This window comes from Ursus americanus, chromosome 5 (genome assembly GCF_024610735.1).
Source record: "Ursus americanus isolate L20-20 chromosome 5, mUrsAme1.1.p, whole genome shotgun sequence".
NCBI classification, from domain to species: domain Eukaryota; kingdom Metazoa; phylum Chordata; class Mammalia; order Carnivora; family Ursidae; genus Ursus; species Ursus americanus.
Genome location: NC_142131.1, coordinates 60,750,062 through 60,771,725, shown reverse-complemented (window position 1 = coordinate 60,771,725; position 21,664 = coordinate 60,750,062). Strand labels below are relative to the sequence as shown.

The 21,664-nt window shown below is 36.3% G+C and overlaps 1 protein-coding gene across 6 annotated transcripts in view; it reads right to left on the bottom strand.

The window, feature by feature from the left end:
• RAPGEF6 (Rap guanine nucleotide exchange factor 6) overlaps positions 1-21,664 on the bottom strand; it is a 177,572-nt gene that overhangs the window by 69,610 nt on the left and 86,298 nt on the right. For all 6 annotated transcript variants that reach the window (XM_045794772.2, XM_045794775.2, XM_045794773.2 and 3 more), the window contains 5 exons: positions 16,997-17,128; positions 8,434-8,611; positions 6,291-6,427; positions 3,991-4,149; positions 3,248-3,400 (listed from right to left, as the gene is read on the bottom strand). In XM_045794772.2, the coding sequence (XP_045650728.1) occupies positions 3,248-3,400; positions 3,991-4,149; positions 6,291-6,427; positions 8,434-8,611; positions 16,997-17,128 (759 nt within the window). The remainder of the gene's footprint in view (positions 1-3,247; positions 3,401-3,990; positions 4,150-6,290; positions 6,428-8,433; positions 8,612-16,996; positions 17,129-21,664) is intronic.

Here is a 21,664-nt window from a genome sequence, read left to right as displayed (position 1 = left end):
GAAAGAGAAAGGACAGGAAAAACTGTGGTATAGCACTGGAACTCGGAATGCTGGTATGAACTCATGATTATTACAAACAGATGGAGACTACACAAAGCTATAGATGTGTATGCATTTACTGTAAATATACATTTACTATAAATATACTGTATAGTATAGTAAATACATACACATCTCTCCCTGCAGTGTCTGATCAGAGGCTCGAAAAGCAACAACACCTAAGTAGCAATGAAAGACTAAGTGATAAGATCTTGGGTTGTTGTTGTGTTGTGTTTGTTTTAAGATTTTATTCATTTATTTGAGAGAGAGAGAGAGCGCACACGTGCGCACCAGCAGGGGCAACAGGAGGGAGAGAAGCAGAGCGCCCAATGAGCAGGGAGCCCAACTCGGGGATCGATTCCAGGATCCTGGGATCATCACCTGAGCCGAAAGCAGATGTTTAACTGACTGAGCCACCCAGGTGCCCCTAAAATATTTAATTTTTACGTAATCTCTCCACCCAATTGAGTCTCAAAGCCACAACCCTAAGATCAAGAGTCCCATGCTCCACCAACTCAGCCAGCCAGGCTCCCCAAAGATCTTAGTTTTTAAATGCTATTCTCCACTAGTAGGATCTAGGACTCTCTGGAGAAATGGCTGATTCCAAAGCTGGAACAGGAAAAGCACAAGATGAGTCTGAACATGTTGTTTTGCCAGATACTAGGAAAGATCTCAAAAAATGATGGGGACATGTCTAAAGGGTACAAGAGTCGGCCTTATGAAGGTCCCACTGGCCAAATCTGGGACAATCTGACCACTGGAACAACAATGATGGTAACAGCATACAACACACAAATCCATGCCCATATAACTGAATTAATGGGGGAAAAGAGAATTTTCGTCCTTCCAGAAAAAGATAATAAATGTTAAAAAAAAAAAAGAGAGAGAGAGAGAGAGAGAGAGAGAGAAGAAAGAAAGAAAGAAAGAAAGAAAGAAAGAAAGAAAGAAAGAAAGAAAGAAAGAAAAAAGGGAAACAGAAAATCACCATTTCAGGCAGGAGTCAATGGAAGACTGGAGGAAAGAAGTTAGCAGGAGATACTGACACTATGCCAAAACATCTCTCCTCCAAACACTTAACAATTTACAAAGGGTATAATGGTGACTTGACAGTGAAGAAATCTGACAGACAACAACATGACCAGATGATTAAGGTAGATTTCACCAATGGTGGGACAGGTTGACATTACATGCTCCCTGATACAACGCACAGAGAAGAATATGACATCATTTCTGTGGAATTCCTGCCAGAAAAGCATGACTTCAGTGTCTGCTCACGAGGAAGCACTGGGAAGATCCACACTGAGGATGACACTACAGAATAAAAGGTGTGCACTCTTTAAGACTGCTGAGAATATGAACAGATAAAGACTGTTCTTAGAGTAGACTCAAGTGACACGACAACTAACTGCTACTGCGTTCCTGGGTGAGATGAGGGATGAGAAAGGACAAAAGCCATTGCTGGGAGAGTCAGGGAAAATCTAAATAGGGTCTGGGGGCTGACTGGTTGTACTGTACCAATTTTTATTTCCCAACCTGAAGGGTTCTATGGTGTTTATGTAGGAGAGTGTTGTTTTTAGGAAATACACAATGGAATACTCAGGAATGATGCATCACACTTGCAGACTGTTCCCAAATGATTCAGAAAAAGACTGGTGACAATGGAGAAAATGCAGTGAAATGCTAACGAGCAGTTGGGGATTCTGAGTGAGGAGCTCAATACTGTTGTTGCCACTATTCTCTAAGGTTGTAATTATTTAAAAATAAAGAATTTAAAAAACATGAGCCCCCATAAAAAGATAGTCTATGGCAATCCACCCACATGTTCATCTTCTCTACATACAAAGCTTAATACTTATCAGTTTAGGAAAAGAAAAAGTGTTGCAGAATAGCCTGACTCCTGAGGAAAAAATGGATCTGACATCAGTCCTTCACATTATTACATAAGTTCATGCATTTGTAATGAATAATAATACATTTACTTATTTTGCAACCAAGACTAGGCTGAAAAGAGAAATGGTTATATGTTTTTATTTCCTCTATTTCAACTATAATTTCTCTGTTTTACAATCTAGAGATCTTCCAAGAGACTGGCTATTGGGGGAGGGAGGAGGGAGACAAGGGGTAAGTGGACAAAGGACAGGGGAGAGGGAGCTAGAGAAAACAGTATGGGGATTAGTATTCAGACTCTACAATGTGCTAAGGCTTTTGATTTACTTCATTTAGCCCTAATAAAAAAGCCCTGTCATTATCATTTTCAGATAAGAAAACTGAGGTTCAGAGAAGATAATGCCTATTTCAGTGCAATAAATATCCAGTAAGCACTCTATCTTCATCTATCATTCTTCATACTTTTGTGATGAGTCCTTTAAGTTTCTGTTTCTAAATATTGCTGGGTTTTTTTTTTTTTAAGTTTCAAAAGTTTTTATTTAAATCCCGGTTAGTTAATATACAGTAGAATACTAGTTTCAGGTATACAATTCAGTGATTCATCACCTACATACAACACCTAGGGCTCATTGCAACAAGTGCCCTCCTTACTACCCATCACCCTTTTTTTTTATGATTTATTTATTTGACAGACAGCCAGCGAGAGAGGGAACACAAGCAGGGGGAGTGGGAGAGGAAGAAGCAGGCTCCCAGCAGAGCATGGAGCCCGATGTGGGGCTCGATCCCAGGGCCCCGGGATCACGCCCTGAGCTGAAGGCAGACGCTCAACGACTGAGCCACCCAGGCGCCCCTACCCATCACCCATTTAACCCATCTCCCCAAGCACCTCCCCTGCAGCAACCCTCAGTTTGTTCTCTACAGTTAAGAGTCTGTTTCTTGGTTTGCCTTCCCACCCCCTAATGTCATTTGTTTTCTTTCTTAAATTCACATAGGAGTGAAATCATATGATATTTCTTTCTCTGACGTATTGCTGTGTTTGACGAAATTAACTCCCACTATCAATGGATCAAAAAATAAATTTAAAAGGAAATCTTTGACCAATGTATTCTAAAATAATATCCTACCCATACTGATATTAAATGGCAACATCACACTTACTGAAATGTGTAAAAACATGCAGAAAAAAGCAAAAGAACCAACATATTTGCTTAGATTCTAAAATTAGTGAATTATCTTGCACTGCACAAAAAGTGGTTCAAAGCCTCATAAACAAAAAAACTTTATTCTATCAGTAACCAGAATAGTAAATAAGAACACCCACCTTGATTACAATGTGTCCTTTCCTGGTTCCACTCCGATCTAGTTCACGGTGCTCATGCACCATAACAATTTCTCCCTCTTCCTCAACTTTATGGGTATTTTTCTCCACATGATTTAAAATTCTCCAATAATCCTGCTGGGCTATGCAGACAAACTGTCCGAGAATAACATGGGGACAGTTAATGAACCTGTAGTACATAAATATATCACTATGCACCAAGGCAGAGCACAAAGGTAAGAAATCGAGTGGCATCAGTTCTTTTTTATTCAATCCCTTTAACTCTTAACAAAAATCAAGGTGAAATAAATAATTCACGTACAAAGAGACCAAAGAGGTTAAATCCGTTTGAATTCTGCTCTAAAAGGAGAAGTGAACGTCTACTTCTCTCAAAACTGACGCCAGAGAGAACATGAAGCAGGAGTAAGTTAGAAACAAACAACTCAGAAGTTCCTATTTCTTTCCTTTATTAAAAAAAAAAAAAAAAAAAAAAAAAAGGACTAAGCTGTCTATTACCCAATAGAGATTTAACAAACCAACATTTCGTATAATCTCTTCTAAAAATTTATACTTTGTTCAATTCCACAAATGTTTGAGTCAGACACAATCTAGTTTCCTTTTATTAACTGTGAGCTTCTGAAAACTCCCAATTCTCAAGTCAAGCTATTTTATTTTGAGGAAGAAAAAACAGGCTCAGCCATTTTAAATCAACAAACAAGGATACAAGAGCAAAGAGAGAAACTTACCTGACAATCATCTACTTTAGTTCTAACAACTCCATGCATGTACTGCTTATCCAGAGTGGGAGTTATTCCAAAACTATTTCCCATAAAGAGATTTTCAACTTTTCCATCTGGATGAGTGATTTCTACAGTGCCGTTTAAAATAACATACCATGAGTCAAGCTACAGAGAAAAAGAAAGGTTTTAAGAATCTTTTTAAAAAGATAGTTATACGTTAACTTTGAAAAATAACACATAGAACTTGTCTATTTTAAAAAAGAAAAAGATCTGGTTATATTACTTCATACTCTGTCAGAAAACATCCTATGCCTGTCTATGCAAACTAATAAAGTTTATTTTATTCTTTCTTCTTTTAGTCACCAAATGACATCGGGGGACTTTCATAATTGACCAAATACTCGGAGAAAAATGATGTAATGGTTAAAACCACAAGCTCCTGAAATCTGTATCCAGGCCCTGCCACTACCTTGGTGAGTGACTCTGGGCAAGTTATTTAACCTCTCAGGGCCCCAGTTTCTTGATTTCTAAGTGGGCTTAACAGGAGTACCTATCACAGGACCTTTGTCCTAATGAAATGAGTTTATACATACTAAGATACATACTGAGTGCTTAGAACAGTGCCTAGGACATGGCAAGCACTCAAAAGAAAAAAAGAATAGCTAGTAATTAATTCAGAAAAACTACTAAAACCCTGAATTTTGAGGCATAGTCAACAAAATACTGAAAATTTCTCTTAACGTTGAGAAAATATTGCCTTCATTTATATAGCAACATACGATGCTCCTAGAAGTTAACTCGCTATGTAGCAGTGAAAGACCACTTACTCTCCTTGAGTATACCTCTTATCAGCCTATGCTTTCAACAGCTTAAAGGTGATTCAAGGGAAATCTGGATTATCAGGTCTGAAGGAGAAACAGTAGCAAAAAAAATTTTTTTCAGAAGCATCGAAAAACTTTTTTTTTTTGTAATTTCAAATATGAAATCCACTCAGTGTGCAATTTGTGGATAACATAAATTACTTGAGAACAGGGACTGTGTCTAGTTTTTCCACCACTACACTCCCTGTGTCTAAAAGAGTACCCAGCACAAAGTAGGCACACAACAAATTTTTGCTGACAGAACTGTGAAAAATTAAAGAGAATATAAAAATCTGTGGAAAAGTTTTTCAAAACTGCACTGTTTACACAGTTGTTGTTAGAGGTTTAGTTTCTCTATGTTTATATTATTTTATACTGTTAAAACAGTTATTAGACTGTCTTGCCTTTTAAGAAAATTTAACATTAAATTCATTTGTTCATGAAACTTTTTTTCTTGAGTATATCTTATGTGTCAGATGTTTAGGATATGGGGGAAAAACATGTAGATAAAGCTAGAGATAAGTCTCCTGCCTTCAAAGAGATTCCATCCAATTTTAAAATAACTTGAATACCTACATATTACATTTGTAGGCATATAATAATTAACCATTGATTACTGAATTTCATTTTAGTCATTTCCAATTTTTATTATAAATATGCTGCAATGAACATCTTCTGGCATAACTCTTAAGTTTTATATTATGTACTGAACAAAGACACTCAATGAATGAAACAGGATAGAGACTGTTAATTCTTCAAGGCCCATGTTAGAAATTTCTAAATGACTTTCCAGAAATGCTGTTTATATTCCTACTAGAGTATACGACAATTTTCATTGACCGATATGTCAGCATTAATTTTTATCAGTTTGATAAGAAAAACTAAAGTAATTCCTAGCAGCAGTAATTCCTCTGCATCCTTTCAATTCCTCTGCATCCTCCCTTCACCGACCCAAAGTTACCAGCCAAACATTTCTGCACATAGAACTGCCACCACATAAATGCCTCAACTGACACCAGTCTACCAGGAGGCATAGATATGTGTTTTACTTTTTTTTTTTAACGTATAACATGGAAAATGGATAAGGAGAGTGAGTTAATACTTAACAAATATTTTAAATAATGACATAAATAGACAAATAGAATGATTAAGAATTTTTTTGAAGTATTACAACTTGAGGAGTAAAAACAAATTTGGTTCAATGAATGTTATTTATTGAACATCTATGCTAGGTTCATTGCTGGGAAATAAAAATTAAGACAAAGTAAACCAAAAACAAAAATAAAAACTTGTATCTTCAGAAATTATAACAAACTCAAACTCAGCATTCATGTAAAAACCGTATAAATTTCAAAAATCAAGATTTACATAAGTTTATGGAAATTAAATCATTCTAAAAATTAGCTCCCACACTAAATAATATGCAACATTTATTTGCACACCTACCTCTTGCCCATCTTCAAGAATAATAGCTCCAGCCTGCTCAACCACTTCAAAAATCATCACTGAGCAGAGTTCTCTCCTTACAGACATGGTCATGTTTGCAAAAGCAGGGAGCTGGTGCATAAACTCCAGTAATTGTTCTATTAAAAAAAAAAAAAAGAAAAAGAAAAGAAATTTTGGTATAGACACCATCAAAGACTATAACTTAAAGATCCAATAAAATATAGAATTATTAATACACAATTTTCTAATCAACTTATGAATTTATGCTGCTAACATCGAGCAACCAAGGTACCAGATGATTGCTGTTCAAAAAAAAAAAAAAAATCACTGATTTGTTTAACGGATATTTCAGAATCACACAAGAAAATAGGCATACTGGAAGCTACCCAGAATTCACAACCTCCAGAGAGTACCAGAAACCCAAAGAGATTGAAATGAGGCTAATTTTCCTAGCCTGAGATGTCACTCCATGACAGTTAAGTTAGTGATGTCCTTCCATCTAACGGATTAGCAAAAAAGTATTTTGTCTCATTCTTATTAGGACAGAGTTTAAAAAAAATGTTATTAATAAGTGTCAACAACTAAGCAATGAAGGATAACAAATTTGAATTCTAGTTCCAAACTGCTGTAGAAGTGCAAGGTAACTCTCTTTATAACCAACAAATGTTTATGAGTGCCTGCCTTAGGCCAACGCTACTGGTACACATACATGAGTAATAAAGATAAATAAAAGGGAAAAACACATATACAAGCAGTCAGCTAAGGGATGAAAAAGAATTAACTATAAAGTGCTATCTACCCAGATAATTGGGAGATTTTTAAAAACTGTGAAAAAGAGCACAGTATACAATTCTTTATCATTAAAAATGCACTTCCAATTTCTGTCCAGGTACTATTCATAACACGAGTCTAAACTGCAAGTTAATTAACTATGTCATTAGAATAGCAAGGAATGTTCAAATGTACTGATCTCTACTCATACAGATTATGATTTTTAGTAGTAGCATCTTCTGATTTGAATGACAGCAATATGGCTATTATAAAGGGAAACCTAGGATAAAATCAGAATCCTAACAATATATAGTGACACTAAGTAATCTTTGTTCTTAAAGAAAACATTAGTATCTTTAGTATTATTCAACCTCCCAAAGTGATTAATTCTGTAAGAAATACCAAAGGGAAAATCCGTAAAACTTCTATCCAAAAATTATATATATATTTTTTTCAAGCTACAAGTAAAAAGATGACTTTTGATAACATTTTGAAAAATTTTTAAAAAGCTAAACATAAGACACTGTTGTACTACTGTATCTTAAATATCTTATTGACAAGAAGAGGGAAATTGCTTTAATGTAGTCAAACTTTTGTTTTCTAACTGGGAGCAGCCAGGATATGAGGGCTATCTGCCTGTGACCTCTATCACCCCAGTAATCACCAGTGTTGATTCAGAGGATCTGCCTGGCTAGGCAGGTGTCCCCTTCCTCCCTGTTTCATGTGCATCCCTCTGCAAGCTGTGCACTCAGTTCAAGAGGATGAACTTTCCCGATAAAGGATGACTGTTATTCAGTCAATGGTATACCAATAGCTGTACTCCCCTGCTGTATCTTCCAAACAAACTCTCAAATTGGGGCAGCCAGCCTCCAAGATGGCTCTAAACCTCTTTCATGATTTTGTGCAGTTCCCTCCCATATTATAGCACGGTTACTTTATGTGACATTCCTGAGCCAAATCATAAAAAATAATGTGGCATCTGCCTTACTCTCCCTTGAATTACTTGATTTGGGGGAAACCAACTGCCACGTTGTGAAAATATTTAAAAGCCTATGGAGAGGCCCACATAGCAGAAACTGAGGTCTTGTACTAAAAGCCATGTGAGTAGCCACCTTGAAAGTATATCCTCTAACTCAGCCCAGTGAAGCCTCAGATATCTGTACCCCTGCTGACATTCGGACTACAACCTCATGAGAAACTGAGCCAGAACCACTCAGCTAGGCTGCTCATGAATTCCTGACCCACAAAAGCTATGAGAAAATAATGTGTTATTTTAAGCCACTAAGCTTCAGGTATTTTATTACACAGCAAGAGGTTAACTATATATAAATTAAACTCTAAAATTCTTATTGTGAACAGATGTGTATCTTACCAATGTCATCATCAGTTTTGTCTGCAGGCTCTTTCTCGAGACATTCTCGAACAAGATCTCGCCCCTGTAGTGGATCTGTTCGATCAATCTCTTCATCTTCCTCTTCTTCATCTTCAGAATCAACAGGTCCTTCTGGAAGACGTGTTAAATCTACATCTCCTACCTCACTTTCCGTAGCCTACAGAAAGAAATCTTGATCGATTATGTTATAAAAACTGTGTATCACAGCCTGAATTAATCAAAACTACCCCTCCCTAACACTATAAAGAATCAGGCTATACTGTGTTATATCAAAAACAAAACAATATTTATTTATAAAACGCTTCTCTCTGCCCAAAAATACTGGCTCATGGTGACATCCAGATGATAAATCTGAGCCAGTAAGTTTATAAAATGGTCAAGAGATATATAAACACCTGGATTAATACCTGTTTTCCAAACAACACATGCATTTCTTAGAAGTGTAACAGTTCCTAAAACATGAAAGTGCAGGAAAGAGACCGTTTACCAACAATCATTTTATGAGTATCTATTAGTCTGTGCCGGGTGTTGCAAATAAGATATTCTTTCACCACAAAGATTGAGAGCCCAGTAAGGTAGGCAACCATGTAAATTAAGAACATAAGTATAAAACTTCCTGAAAAGGGCTAAAATAACCAATTGTGAAGTCACGAAAACATACTCAAAATGTCCCAATACCTTTTTATTGAATCTAATTGTGCAAAGAAGAGGTGAGATTATTGCAACCAATGTCTAAAATAGACTTACACTTACAACCTCAACTTTGGAAATGTATTGGTCTCAGATATTTGTAAAGGAACTAGCAGATTTCTTAAAAACCGTAAATTTAAATGTCAACCATAGAAAATAATGAAATAATAAATAACTGGGACATACTGAAGCAAGCTACAAGGTGCCGGAGGACTAGAGAGAAAACAAGACAGGGGCACACACCTGCAAGCAACCAGGTTCCCTGAGGCCAAAACTGCTTCTGCTTTCTGGCTACAGAACGTTAGGGTTAAATGGAGTCACTTCTAAATAATATATCCTTGGAACCACAAACTTGTTAGCAGGTTATTATTTCTTTAAAAAAAAATAGTTTTAATTTAAATGTATACATGCTAAAATGACTTTCAAAAACCTCATTTATTTATATACGCGGATTTTAATCCAAGAAACTAGTGTTAAAAACACAAAAGCAATATCCTTTACAATTTTCTCTACAGTTTATTTAATTTTTCAGAATACAGAAGCTCACCCCAGAGTAGCCTTTATCCACTTTATCAATTTAAGACAATCTACTTTACATATTTGGGTTCTTAAACCACTGTTTTCATTACAATTTCAGGTTTTCATCCCATGACCCAAACTATCTCAACATAGTCTCCAAACCTTTTAGATTATTTCTGATAAAAAGATCGTTCACAGCAAAAATAAGCAAGATTCAACTCAGTTATGTGGATAACAGGCAAGACTTATTGTCATCTATGGGAGAAGTGAAGACACTTAAGAGGAAAATTCTTCAGGGAGAATAGAAATCCTGGGTAGGGAGAATAGAAATCCTGGGTAGGGACTGTCAGAAGGGTACCAAAGGAACTCTTTTAGAGATCTTTTAAGGACATCTGTAAAGGAAAGAATATAATCTACCCTTACAAATAACTTCTTTAACTGTACTTTTGTCAAAGTACAATAAAAAGGAAAAGGATGAATAATATCATTCAAGGAAACATTAAACTATTAAAATGTTAAAGTATACAAGAAGGATAGGGTGGCAAAATAAGAATTAAAAATAGTAAAGAAGAGTAGCCAAAAACATGCTAGGAAATTAAAAAGGACTTTGTAATTTAAAAATAAGTGAATAAAACATGCAGTGTAGAATCCAAGGTCTAATTCTTTGAGAAAAGTCAGTCAGGTGTTTCAAGGTGAAGGTAGATATAATGACCATCAAGACAGGAAGTCACTGCATACTATTTCTGAGGATGCAGTTTGTTGCCAGAGTTTAATTCTCTAATAACTAGATAAGAATTTTTTCAAAATGTAGTATTCACAATGTCCAGCATACAATAAAAACTTACTAGATAAAGGAGGGAAATGTGATACATAACCAGGAGAAAAATCAATCAATATAAAGAGACCCAGGAATGACAGAGAGGATGGAATTAGGAGACATGAACTTCCAACATTATAAATAAGTTCTAAGATTTAAAAGAAAATACAAACATAAGCAGAGTGAAAATGGGAAATCTAAGTAAAGAAATGTAAACTCTAAGAGTAAACTTGAAGAAGGGGAATAAAAAGTACCCCAACTAAAGCAAAGAATAAGGCCATAAAGAAAATTTAAGAGTCTGAGAGACTAGTAAGATAACATCAACAGTTGTTACCAAGAAAATGTAGATCAACAGATACATCACATTTGTTAAGACAGGGTACAGAGAGGATCAGCCCTGGTCTTTCACCTACTTCATCCTAGCACTTGGATTACAGCAGACCCTCAAGAAAATCTTTCTGAAAATAAATTAAGTTGGGGAGGGGAGGGTATTTTGGTAAAACAGCTAATAAGGCAAGTTCATTAAACTTGTGTTTTTCCTTTCTTGCAGTACAACGTATCTCTGTGTTTAGGTGTAAATATAATGTGGTGAGGCAGACAGTCTGAGGTGATTTTTCTGATGACTTTGGCTTCCCCAAATAAACCACCAGAGGATATCCTTTTCCTGTTTGCATCTAGATAAAGAATGAGGGGAACTACAAGTTGGAATGAAAAGTTATACAAACTTACAAAAAACACATTTTCAAGTTTAGAGCAAATATTAAGTCTAATATTAACCTTAAACTTTCAGTGTTTCTCTTTTTCGCATTCCCATTTTGAGTACTTCGTTCAACTTTTTACATGTACCACTTAGGCCTATGTTTCCTCTTTACCTCTTTGGTCAGGGAAAGAACGCTATAAAATTAATCCTTCACAGGAATGCTGTCCAGAATAGCCCACTCCATATTCTCTACAATAGGTCAGGCAGTTCAAGTAAACCCTCCTTTGCCCTGGATATAATCAAGCTTTAATTACTAGTGATTCTCTGCACTTTCCTTGGGAACAATATTGGTTTTTACTTTCAAGTGTAACTCAACTAAAAAAAATTCTAGATTACTTCCTCAGTGCCAACGGTGTGCTTAACTCAGAATGGAATACATAAGAAACCTTGCCTGCACAAATTTTCGACTCATGATCCACACAAAAATTTCTGTGACATGAGAGATGATATGAAAATGTCATCAGGGTAAAACTGCAGATAGAAGAGCATAACCAAAACACAGGGCCAGGAAAAAGCAAACATGTTCAGGGAATAACAAATGTAATTTGTCGTGACCAGAATCTAGAATGTTCAAGTGGGGAACAGTGGAACATAAAGCCAGATTTACAGATTGTGGTTAGAAGTGGAAGGCTTAGAATGTGACTACAAATATGGACTGAAAATTTTAAGTTGGATAATGGTGAAGCACTGAAACTTAAAATATATGAGTAAAGTCACACGATTCTTGTAATTTATCTCATGGGGAAGTTTAAAAAAATGGGAGTAGGAGCACCTGGGTGGTTCAGTCCATTAAGCGAATGACTCTTGATTTTAGCTCAGGTCATGATCTCAGGGTCGTGAGATCCAGCCCCATGTTAAAATGGGAGTAGTTAAAAGACAAATGAAATTTTGACTAGGACACAGATATTTCTGACAGAAATATTAAAGCAGAAGGAAATGTGGTACTGCAAAGTTAGCTGAGGTGTCAAATGAACATCCTAGTGGAAATGTGGCACAGTTTTAGACAGACAGGCAGTGGAGCTATGACTTAAGGACTCATGCTGCCATAGAGATAGTAAATGAAGCACTGGGATTTTTAGCACCATGTTTTACTTCCCACATAGAAACTAAAAAAGGTGGATGGGGGATGAATGTATGCCTCAGGTTTCTAAAAAATAAGTTAATTAAAAGACAAATGCTTTATTTCACAATATTCCAGCTCTTGCTGGTATAAATAGACTGAAATAAATAGAAAAAGTAATCAGAAAGAAGCACTTCTTATTTATCTTGAGTATTCCTTGAGGATACGTAAAACATCTGATCCAAGAATACTCTAACATCTTAATGTATAAATTTAGCTAAATTTTAAGCTAATCTGATTAGAAACATATTCATTAAAAAAGATTACATGCATTTTACCCAGACTGTGGTAATTTTTTTTTTTTTGAACTTTCCTTGAGAGCCAAGGACTTTTATTTTTAAACATGAAAACTCTCAAGAAGGAAATGCACAGAAGCACAGCTACACATTTGGCCATATAAAATGGTGTCAACAATTTTCTTATTAAGAACTGCTGTTCGATTGTCTCTCTTCTCTCTTTCCCTCAAACCTCCAAATTAAAAATACTTGCATTATTTCGCAAGGCTTTGCTTATACTGTTAGAAGCCATGACTGGATTAGGTGTTCACTTTTAAAATCTATGAAATGCTAAATTTTGGATGACCAGACAAACCACCTCAATTGTCACTGGCCAAGGTGCATATACACAGGCAATGTCCATCTGTAACTAAAGGGTGTATTCATAGCTTGAGTAAGTACTCCAAAGGAGGCCAGAAGTCAAGAGAAAGACTAAGGTCCAATATTGATATTCCTCTTCCCTTTGTTTTAGTCTGAGGATCTGATTGGATAGACACACACAATTTGGTTGGTGTTATTTACCCTATTCATATTTTTGGTTTTTTTTTTTTTTTTAAGATTATTTACTTATTTATTTGACAGAGAGAGAGAGTACAAGCAGGGGAAGTGTCAGAAGGTTAGGGAGAGGGAGACCGGGAGGGAGAAGCAGACTCCCCACTAAGCAGGGAGCCCGATGCAGGGATCCATCCCAGGACCCTGAGATCATGACCTGAGCCAAAGGCAGAGCCTTAACTGACTGAGCCAGGATAAAGCAAGTGCCGTCTTATCTGCGTTTTAATTGTAGGTCTAGATATTCTGCATTTGGGGGGATATATTTTATCAATCTATTTTTATTCTGTTCTTATTCCTTTTGCAATCTAGTAATTTTAACTTTAATCTTTTCCCACAATTTTATTCAACTTTTATTTTTAACAGTATACTCTAGTTACATCCTCCTTAAAATGTGTTAAATATAGAAATACTAATATTCACTGAGAAAAAAATAAGAAAAGCTTAGGTAACATAATAAAAAGTATCCACAAACCTACCACTAATAGAAAACATCACTACTGGGGCGCCTGGGTGGCACAGAGGTTAAGCGTCTGCCTTCGGCTCAGGGCGTAATCCCGGCGTAATGGGATCGAGCCCCACATCAGGCTCCTCCACTATGAGCCTGCTTCTTCTTCTCCCACTCCCCCTGCTTGTGTTCCCTCTCTCACTGGCTGTCTCTATCTCTGTTGAACAAATAAATAAAATCTTTAAAAAAAAGAAAACATCACTACCCTTTGATCCTCTTTAATTCACATTTACATTCCATGTATACATGTATAAAATACATGTAATTATGTATGTAAGTGTATTTATTTAAGATACTGGTTTCTTCTGTTTCCAACTCTGTTCGTTTTTAACAAACAGTTTCCATCCATTGGCTATTCACCTAAGCTTAACTTAAAAGCCCAGGTTTGAGGATTTTTACCTTCTTTGGCCACTTTTAAGATTTTTATCTAACCTTTCTGCATATTTGTCTTTAGTATTATAATTATCTCCTTTAAATTTCTGAATTTCTGTTTTCATTCTAGATTTCATTATTTTTCCTCCTTTTATCTATTTAGTCTTCCTAAATTAAACATACTTTTATCTAATTACCTTTTAAGTTTAATTGCATCATGTTTTAAACTATATGGCTCCCAAACCAACACCCCCCCCCCCAAAAAAAAAAACCCTAAACTGCCTGACTCAATGTATGCGACTTTCTGGAAAATGCAAAACTGTAAAGGCAGAAAACAGGTAAGTGGTTGCCGGGGTCTGAGGATCAGAAGATACTGACTACAAAAAGGCATAGAGTACTTTCTGAGGTGATGGAAATGTTCTGTCTTCATGTAGGCTATACTACCGAGGGTGAATTTAATTATATGTAAATTATACCTCGGTTAACATCAAGCATATAAATACAAACACAACTAATCATGTAGGAAACAGAATGAATATGACTTGGTACTGGAAGTTATGCTCAAGGGAGAAGAGCCAATAGTAACTTTCAGGTTTCTGGGATATGACATGTTGCCTTTTCACTTTGTAATAGAGGCAGTCCTATAACACGCAGGACAGCTGTCAAGTTTACGTCCACGGTTTAGTCAAGGTTAAAATAACTCTTAAAAGGTTGAATGAGCTGTACAAAGTACTAGCGAGGAAAGAAAACATACAGAAGGTTGGAGCAGGGCAGCCACATACAAGGCCATAATTCTACAGCAGAAAACCTCCAACTACCAGTAGGAGTAGTTCTTCAGCCTCAGCCTCAGGTGGACAAACTAGCAGGTAGACATCCTGTTGATATTACGTAAGTGCAATGTTTCAGAAGCTCCTCCAGGATTTTGCCATAGATACAGGACCCTGCTGTGTACAGCCCATCTTCTAGCGCAGAGTAAGGCACTGGCCTTTCCAAGTGACCCTGAACTCAATCCGTGCACCAACCTTTTGTCCTTTCTCTTACAACCACCTAAGGCTCTGTTCCTTGCTCCAAAACGGTAGTAACATCTGGTTTAGAAGTGGATATACTAGTGAGATGAGGTAGCTTAACACCACCACATCTCTGCTGTATGATTTCTCCTAGCAAAGTCCAGACATTCCCACTTATCCTATGAGAAATCTATAGCCTCATCCCTGAACTTCATTAATCCAGGATCAATCTTCTCTAGGAAAAACAAAGAATCCAGAGGACCTACAGCTCTACTTTGACCTTTAGGTGTACAACAACCCTTATTTCTTCCACATGGTAATTCCTTTGGTGAGGGGCAGAATACCTTGAATGCAACGTTCTGAGAGGCTCCAGAGTCATTGCACTTTTTAACTGTACTAAATTACTTGTTCCGTCCCCCACAAAATGGTAAACAGGAAGAATTCCTTGTTCTGTCTACTATAAAATGCTAAACAGGGAGATGTAGATGGCCACAGCAATGACTTTTGTGGAGAAAAGCTATGCATAATCCAAAAATGGAGGCTTTTTTCCATTTTGTCTCTGCCTACAAACTTCCCTTGAGAGGAATGCTGATTTTCCTAAAACATCTGAAAACAACCCAGTAGACCCACAGTCTAAAATGTTTTCCTCAAGCAACAATAACTCCGTTTCAAAAGACGAGCAATATATGGTAGCCACTTGCCATATGTGACTACTGGTCACTTGAACTGTGTCTGGTCTAAACGGAAATGTACAGTAAGGTTATATTAAATTCTGGCTTTGGGAGACTCCCACATTCCCATACTGTGCATGCACCCCCACACCCCTCTGCCTGGCACCTTGGGGTCAGGGCCACTGCCTGGGCTGGCAGACCCTCGCCATTGCATCTCGTGCCCTGCTTGGCTTGTTGGAGAGTCGCCAAAGCAGGTAGTAGGAATGCTGCAGTCCAAGTGGCTCTGGCAAGTATGTTGTGGACTCAGGTCATTGGGCAATTCCACCACCTCAAGGATCAGCTCAAAGCCAAGCTCCACAGAGGATCTCAGCTCCTCCATGGCACTGATCCACAATTCAGTCTGCCCAGTCACCATGGAACCACCAGCCACAACAAACCCAAGAGAACCCCCCAACATTCCACCTGGAACTCCACTAGCAACTGGCAGCCTAGAAAGGGAGGTAGGCTTTCTGCATGTTGGAGCAAGCCTTTCTCTTTCAAATAAATAAATCTTTAAAAAAATATCAGCTAGTAAATTAAGTTAGGTATTAATTTTTACATGTACATGTTTGCTTTAAATTTATATTAAAATAATTTTTATACTGTCTTGGGAAGCCAGAACTTTTAAAATTTAACTCATTATTTTAAACTGTGATTATGTGCTAAAATTATAATATCTGGATATATTATGCTAAATAAAATATATTATTCAAATTAATTTTACCTGTTCCCTTTTACTCTTTTAAGGGCTCTACTAGAAAATTTCATAGACCCTTTATAATAAAAAGCAACTCCATAATTATCTAGAATTTAAATAAAAACTTAAAGAAAAAGCAACTCTTAATTTTCTTCAAGACTACTAACAGAACTCTTACTCTATTATTACAAAAATCAAGCTTTTTGTAAGTTTAAGCTAAGTTGTTTTAAGACCTATTTTTTAACAAAGCAAGCATTACATATAATGAATTTCCCTGGATTAAAGTCATTAAAAAGAACATTATATTCATACACTCCTGAACCATATTTAATCACTCTCAAAAGATTACTTAAGTCTGCAAATTTGAAACAATAAATAAAGTGTATTTTCCCAAAGACATTCTGCCTGAATTTCATACCCTTAAATTAAAAGAGACGTGACCACCTAAAGCACAAGCACAGGTTATCTGGCAGAATAACAAAGCCACAGGCACAGCACACAAACTCCTAAGATATTACCTGATAGATATCAGATAAACTGCTGCTCCCAGAGTCACTTGCGATGCTACAACCGGACTGACTAGAAGACACATGAGTCACCTGTGGATGAGGGTTGTCTGTGATGTGCATCTTGGTAAGATCGGCCGGAAGCTGAAGAAGAAAAATAATTTAAGGTATTTTAAACATCAAACTTTACCTTTATAAGCGTTGTTGAGGAATGTACAGAATTACTGAATCACTATATTAGGTGTACGATAACTATACTGGAATTAAAATACTTAAAATAATTTTTTTAAATAAAAAAATGAGTTCTTCTGTAACAAATACTTGTTTTATGTACATTACTGTGTAACCTCATTTCTAACCTAAATCTTCCACTTTTAGGAAAAATCTTAGAAAATGGTAAGAACCAAATTAGTACTCTGACACCGTTAATCAAGTCTAGAGTGGAGTCCCATTGTGTAGATTTCGGAGGACATTACCATTGGTAATAGTATTTCAGAGGAAACACTTGGCCCCTCCTTTTTCTCCAAATAAAACTATCAGCTATTGCCACCTTCAAGTGTTCAGAATGCATTACACACACACCCCAACACCAAATGGTTATTGATATGGAAAAAAAAAAGAAGAAGAAGAAAGTATAACACCTGGTAGCAAGACTTGGGGGGGGGGGAAACCCAGCTGATGGCACTCCAAATTTCAAAAATTTTATGGACCTCTTTTCACATGATATTGCAGCAATTTGTAGCTGGCTTCTAAAAAATTTGTTAGTAATTATGCTGATTTAATTAATGTCTATGCTAGGTGCAGGGATACAAGAGACACACAAGAAGGAAATGATACTATCACTTCATCTTTAGTATGGTCACACTTTTATAGGGATGCAGGTTGTATAATATATCTTTCATACCAAAAACAAACCGGAACAATAACAAAAAACCTCACAAAAGTCAATGCTCTAAGAATTAAAGTAAGAAACAAACAACTGTGTTCCAGATTAGTGAGAGAAAGTTTTAAACAGGAAGCATGGTGATATATTTTCCAAATAATTTCTCTGCAAGCTGCTATGCAGGAACATTAAGAGAAATGTATTTACTTTTTAAGACAGAGGTTCTTATTGCTTTAGTGCAGTAAAATATTAAAGAAAGATGCATAGTAGTAAAAACTAAATAAACCCTAAAGGAAAAATGGACAAGTCTGAATTCTATTAAGAATAGTCACTATAATTATAAAAACGACAGTTAAGCATCTGACTCATGATTTCAGCTCAGGTCATGATCTCAGGGTCACGAGAACGAGCCCTGCGTCAGGCTCCACGCTCAGCAGGGAGTCGGCTTAAGATTCTCTCTCCCTCTGCCCCTCACCCTCCCTGAAAACAAACAAACACTACACACAGAAATGACATCATACATTCACCTGTCAATAATGGTGGGTTATCCAACTCAGATAAATTCTATAACTAAGATAAACAGAAAAGCTGGAATATACACACATAATCTGGCCTGTGAGGTTTTGCTGATTCTTAGAGGGAGATGAAGAGACTCAGAAGCACTTCAATAGTCACTGGTTAAAGAGACAAAAGTTATATTACAAGGCCTAGCATGGAAAGGCCATCCTTTGGACTGGGAGTCTGGAAAGAACATTATACTCTAGGAATGAATGTAATCCAAAAGTAAATTGATGCCCATTTTGGAATCATCTAAATCCTTGATGTTGTATTAAGGTTATACAGGGATATTAGTGCTTCCAGTCAACTAATGGAAGCAAACAGGAATCTTTACTATAGGAAAAAAATCATACTAGGTCTCAAATTATTTAAAATATTTTGCATACGGGCGCCTGGGTAGCGCAGTCGTTAAGCATCTGCCTTCGGCTCAGGGCGTGATCCCGGCGTTCCAGGATGGAGTCCCACATCGGGCTCCTCCACTGGGAGCCTGCTTCTTCCTCTCCCACCCCCCTGATGTGTTCCCTCTCTCGCTGGCTGTCTCTCTGTCACATAAAATATTTTGCATATACAACAACCATTGCTCAAATAAAATCAGGCACGTGAGAAGACAAGATAGCACTGATGAAAACTAGAGAAATAATAAACAGAATAATCATATTGTAAAATGACTGTTTTTAATATATGTATATATATAGCCAGGGTAGGCAAACATTTTCTCTAGAGGACAAAAGAACATATATTTGACACTTGTGCAGGTGACATACAATCTCTGTGGATACTTTTGACTTTTTTTTTTTTTAACAACCCTTCAAAAATGTAAAAATCATTCTTAGCTCACAGGTCATACAGCTCACTGGCCACATGTTTTCCAATAGAGCAATACATGACACAGACAACTGAACCTTGAAAAACACAGGTTTGACTTCTATGGCTCCACTTATGCATGGGTCAAGTTACATGTGGATTCTTTTTCAATACACTACACTAGTTTAAATATATTTTCCTTAGATTTTTTTCATAACGTTTTCTTTTCTCTAGCTTACTTTATTGTAATAACACAGTATATGATACATATAACATATGAAATATATCTATTTTTTATATTTTACAAAATATGTCTTAACTGACTATATTATTGGTAAGGCTTCCAGTCAACAGGCTCTTAGTACTTAAGTTTTTGTGAACTTAAAAGTTACAAATGGATTTTTGACTGCACAGGGAGTCAGTGGCCCTAACCACTGTGTTGTTCAAGAGTCAACTCTACAGAGAAAAAACCTAAGAATTGTAGCAAAGAATAATTAACAATAAAATGAAAATTCTAGAACTGAAAAGTTAAGGAAATTAAAAAGTTAAACAGGGACTCAATAGATTTGACAGAGCTAAGAAGAAAATTAGTAAAGATTGGCCTGAAAAAATATCCAGAATGAAGCCTCAAAGTAAAAAAGAATGAATCTGGGAGATAAGGCACAAAGACCACAGGAGATACAGTGAGACGGTAACATTTGAATAATTAAGAGTCATAGTGAAAAAAAAGACCAAGGCATGGAATATAAATGGCTGAGCATTTTTCCAAACTGACAAAAAAATACAAAGTCACAGATCAAGCAGCTTTAAGAATGACCAACAAGATAAATGACAAAACCATACCTATGTAAACTAAGGTGAAACTAGTAGGGAAGAAAAATAGATAAAGAGAAGTCTTAACAGCAGTCAGGGGAAAAAAAAAGAGAGTACTTGGACAAGAGCAAAATTAAAATGATAGCTGAATTCTCAATAGAAATTTGAAAAGTAGAAGAGAATGGAGTGGTATCTCCAAGAGCTAAAATTCTGTACCCAGCAAGAGTCCTCGAAAAAAGGCAAAATAAAGACATTTTCAGAAAAATAAAAATGAAGACAAATACTCTCCTGCAGACCTACAAAGAGGAAATCCAATGGGAGAAAGAAAACAATTCCAAATGGAAGCTTCTAGATGCAGAAAAGGAAAACCGATGAAAACAGGAAATGTGTGGGTAAATCTATGTGAATACTGACTACATAAGGTATGAACATTAATGGCCCAACACATATAGAGAATTAGAATACATTACAACAACAGAATTAAGTCTGGAGAAGAGTAAATGAAGTTGTTAAAGTACTTTAAGTTCTTTCCAATGTCCATGAAACTGCAGAAACAGACTTCACAGATGAAGCATACATTGCTGTAATCTCTGATTTAAGAAGAGTAAAACTGTGTATAACTATGAAGCTTCCACAGGGGAAAACATTAAATAAAAGGATGGAAAAATATACAGCATGCAAACAAACCAAAAGAAGATTATGTAGTTGTATTTCAGATGAAGTAGACCTTGAGGGAAAAGCCTTAGAGACAAAAGGGGACATTTTTATAATAAAAGGTTCAACACTAAATAAATATGTACCTAACCACACACCCTCTAAATATATAAGGCAAAAAATGGCAACAACAGAAGAACTAGATGAATCCACAATCATGCTGTCAAATTACACCACACATTTCCCAGTGACAGAATAAGCAAATAAAAAATCTGTAATGATAGAGATGATAGGAAAAATTGCACCAAAACTGACCTAAAGTGCATGAACATAGAATAACGCAACCAAAAACTTCAGAATTCTTTTAGGGTACACATAAAAACAATTTTTAAAATTTACAATGAGGCAAGGCGTGAGCAAGTTTCAAAAGAATGGAAACATACAGAGAATATCCCATGATCACAAAGCAAACAAGGTAGAAATAAGTAACAGAAAGATAACTAGAAAATTATCATGTACCCGGAAATTATTAAACAAACCTAAATAGCGCAAAGGTCAATTAAGGCACACTGCAAATTACAAAATACTCAGAATAAAAATCAAAATGCCATGTATCGAAACCTGTGGGATAAGCTAAACTTATGCTAAGAGGCTGTATTATATCTTGTATATTTAAGAAGACAGAAAGGGGTGCCTGGGTGCCGCAGCTGGTTAACTGCCCGATTTTTGGTTTTAGGTCAGGTTGTGATCTCAGGGTTATGAGATCGAGCTTGGTGTCGGGCTCTGTGCTCAGCTCGGAGCCTGCTTGAGACTCCCTCTCCCTCTCCCTGTGCCCCTCACCCCCATGTTCTCTCTTAAATAAATAAATTTTTAAAAAGGCAGAAAAATCAATGAGGTATCTATAAGTGGTTACAATAATACAGAAACAGTGATGGGAGCATGTCTCAGTTCAGAGATCTTCCTCTTAC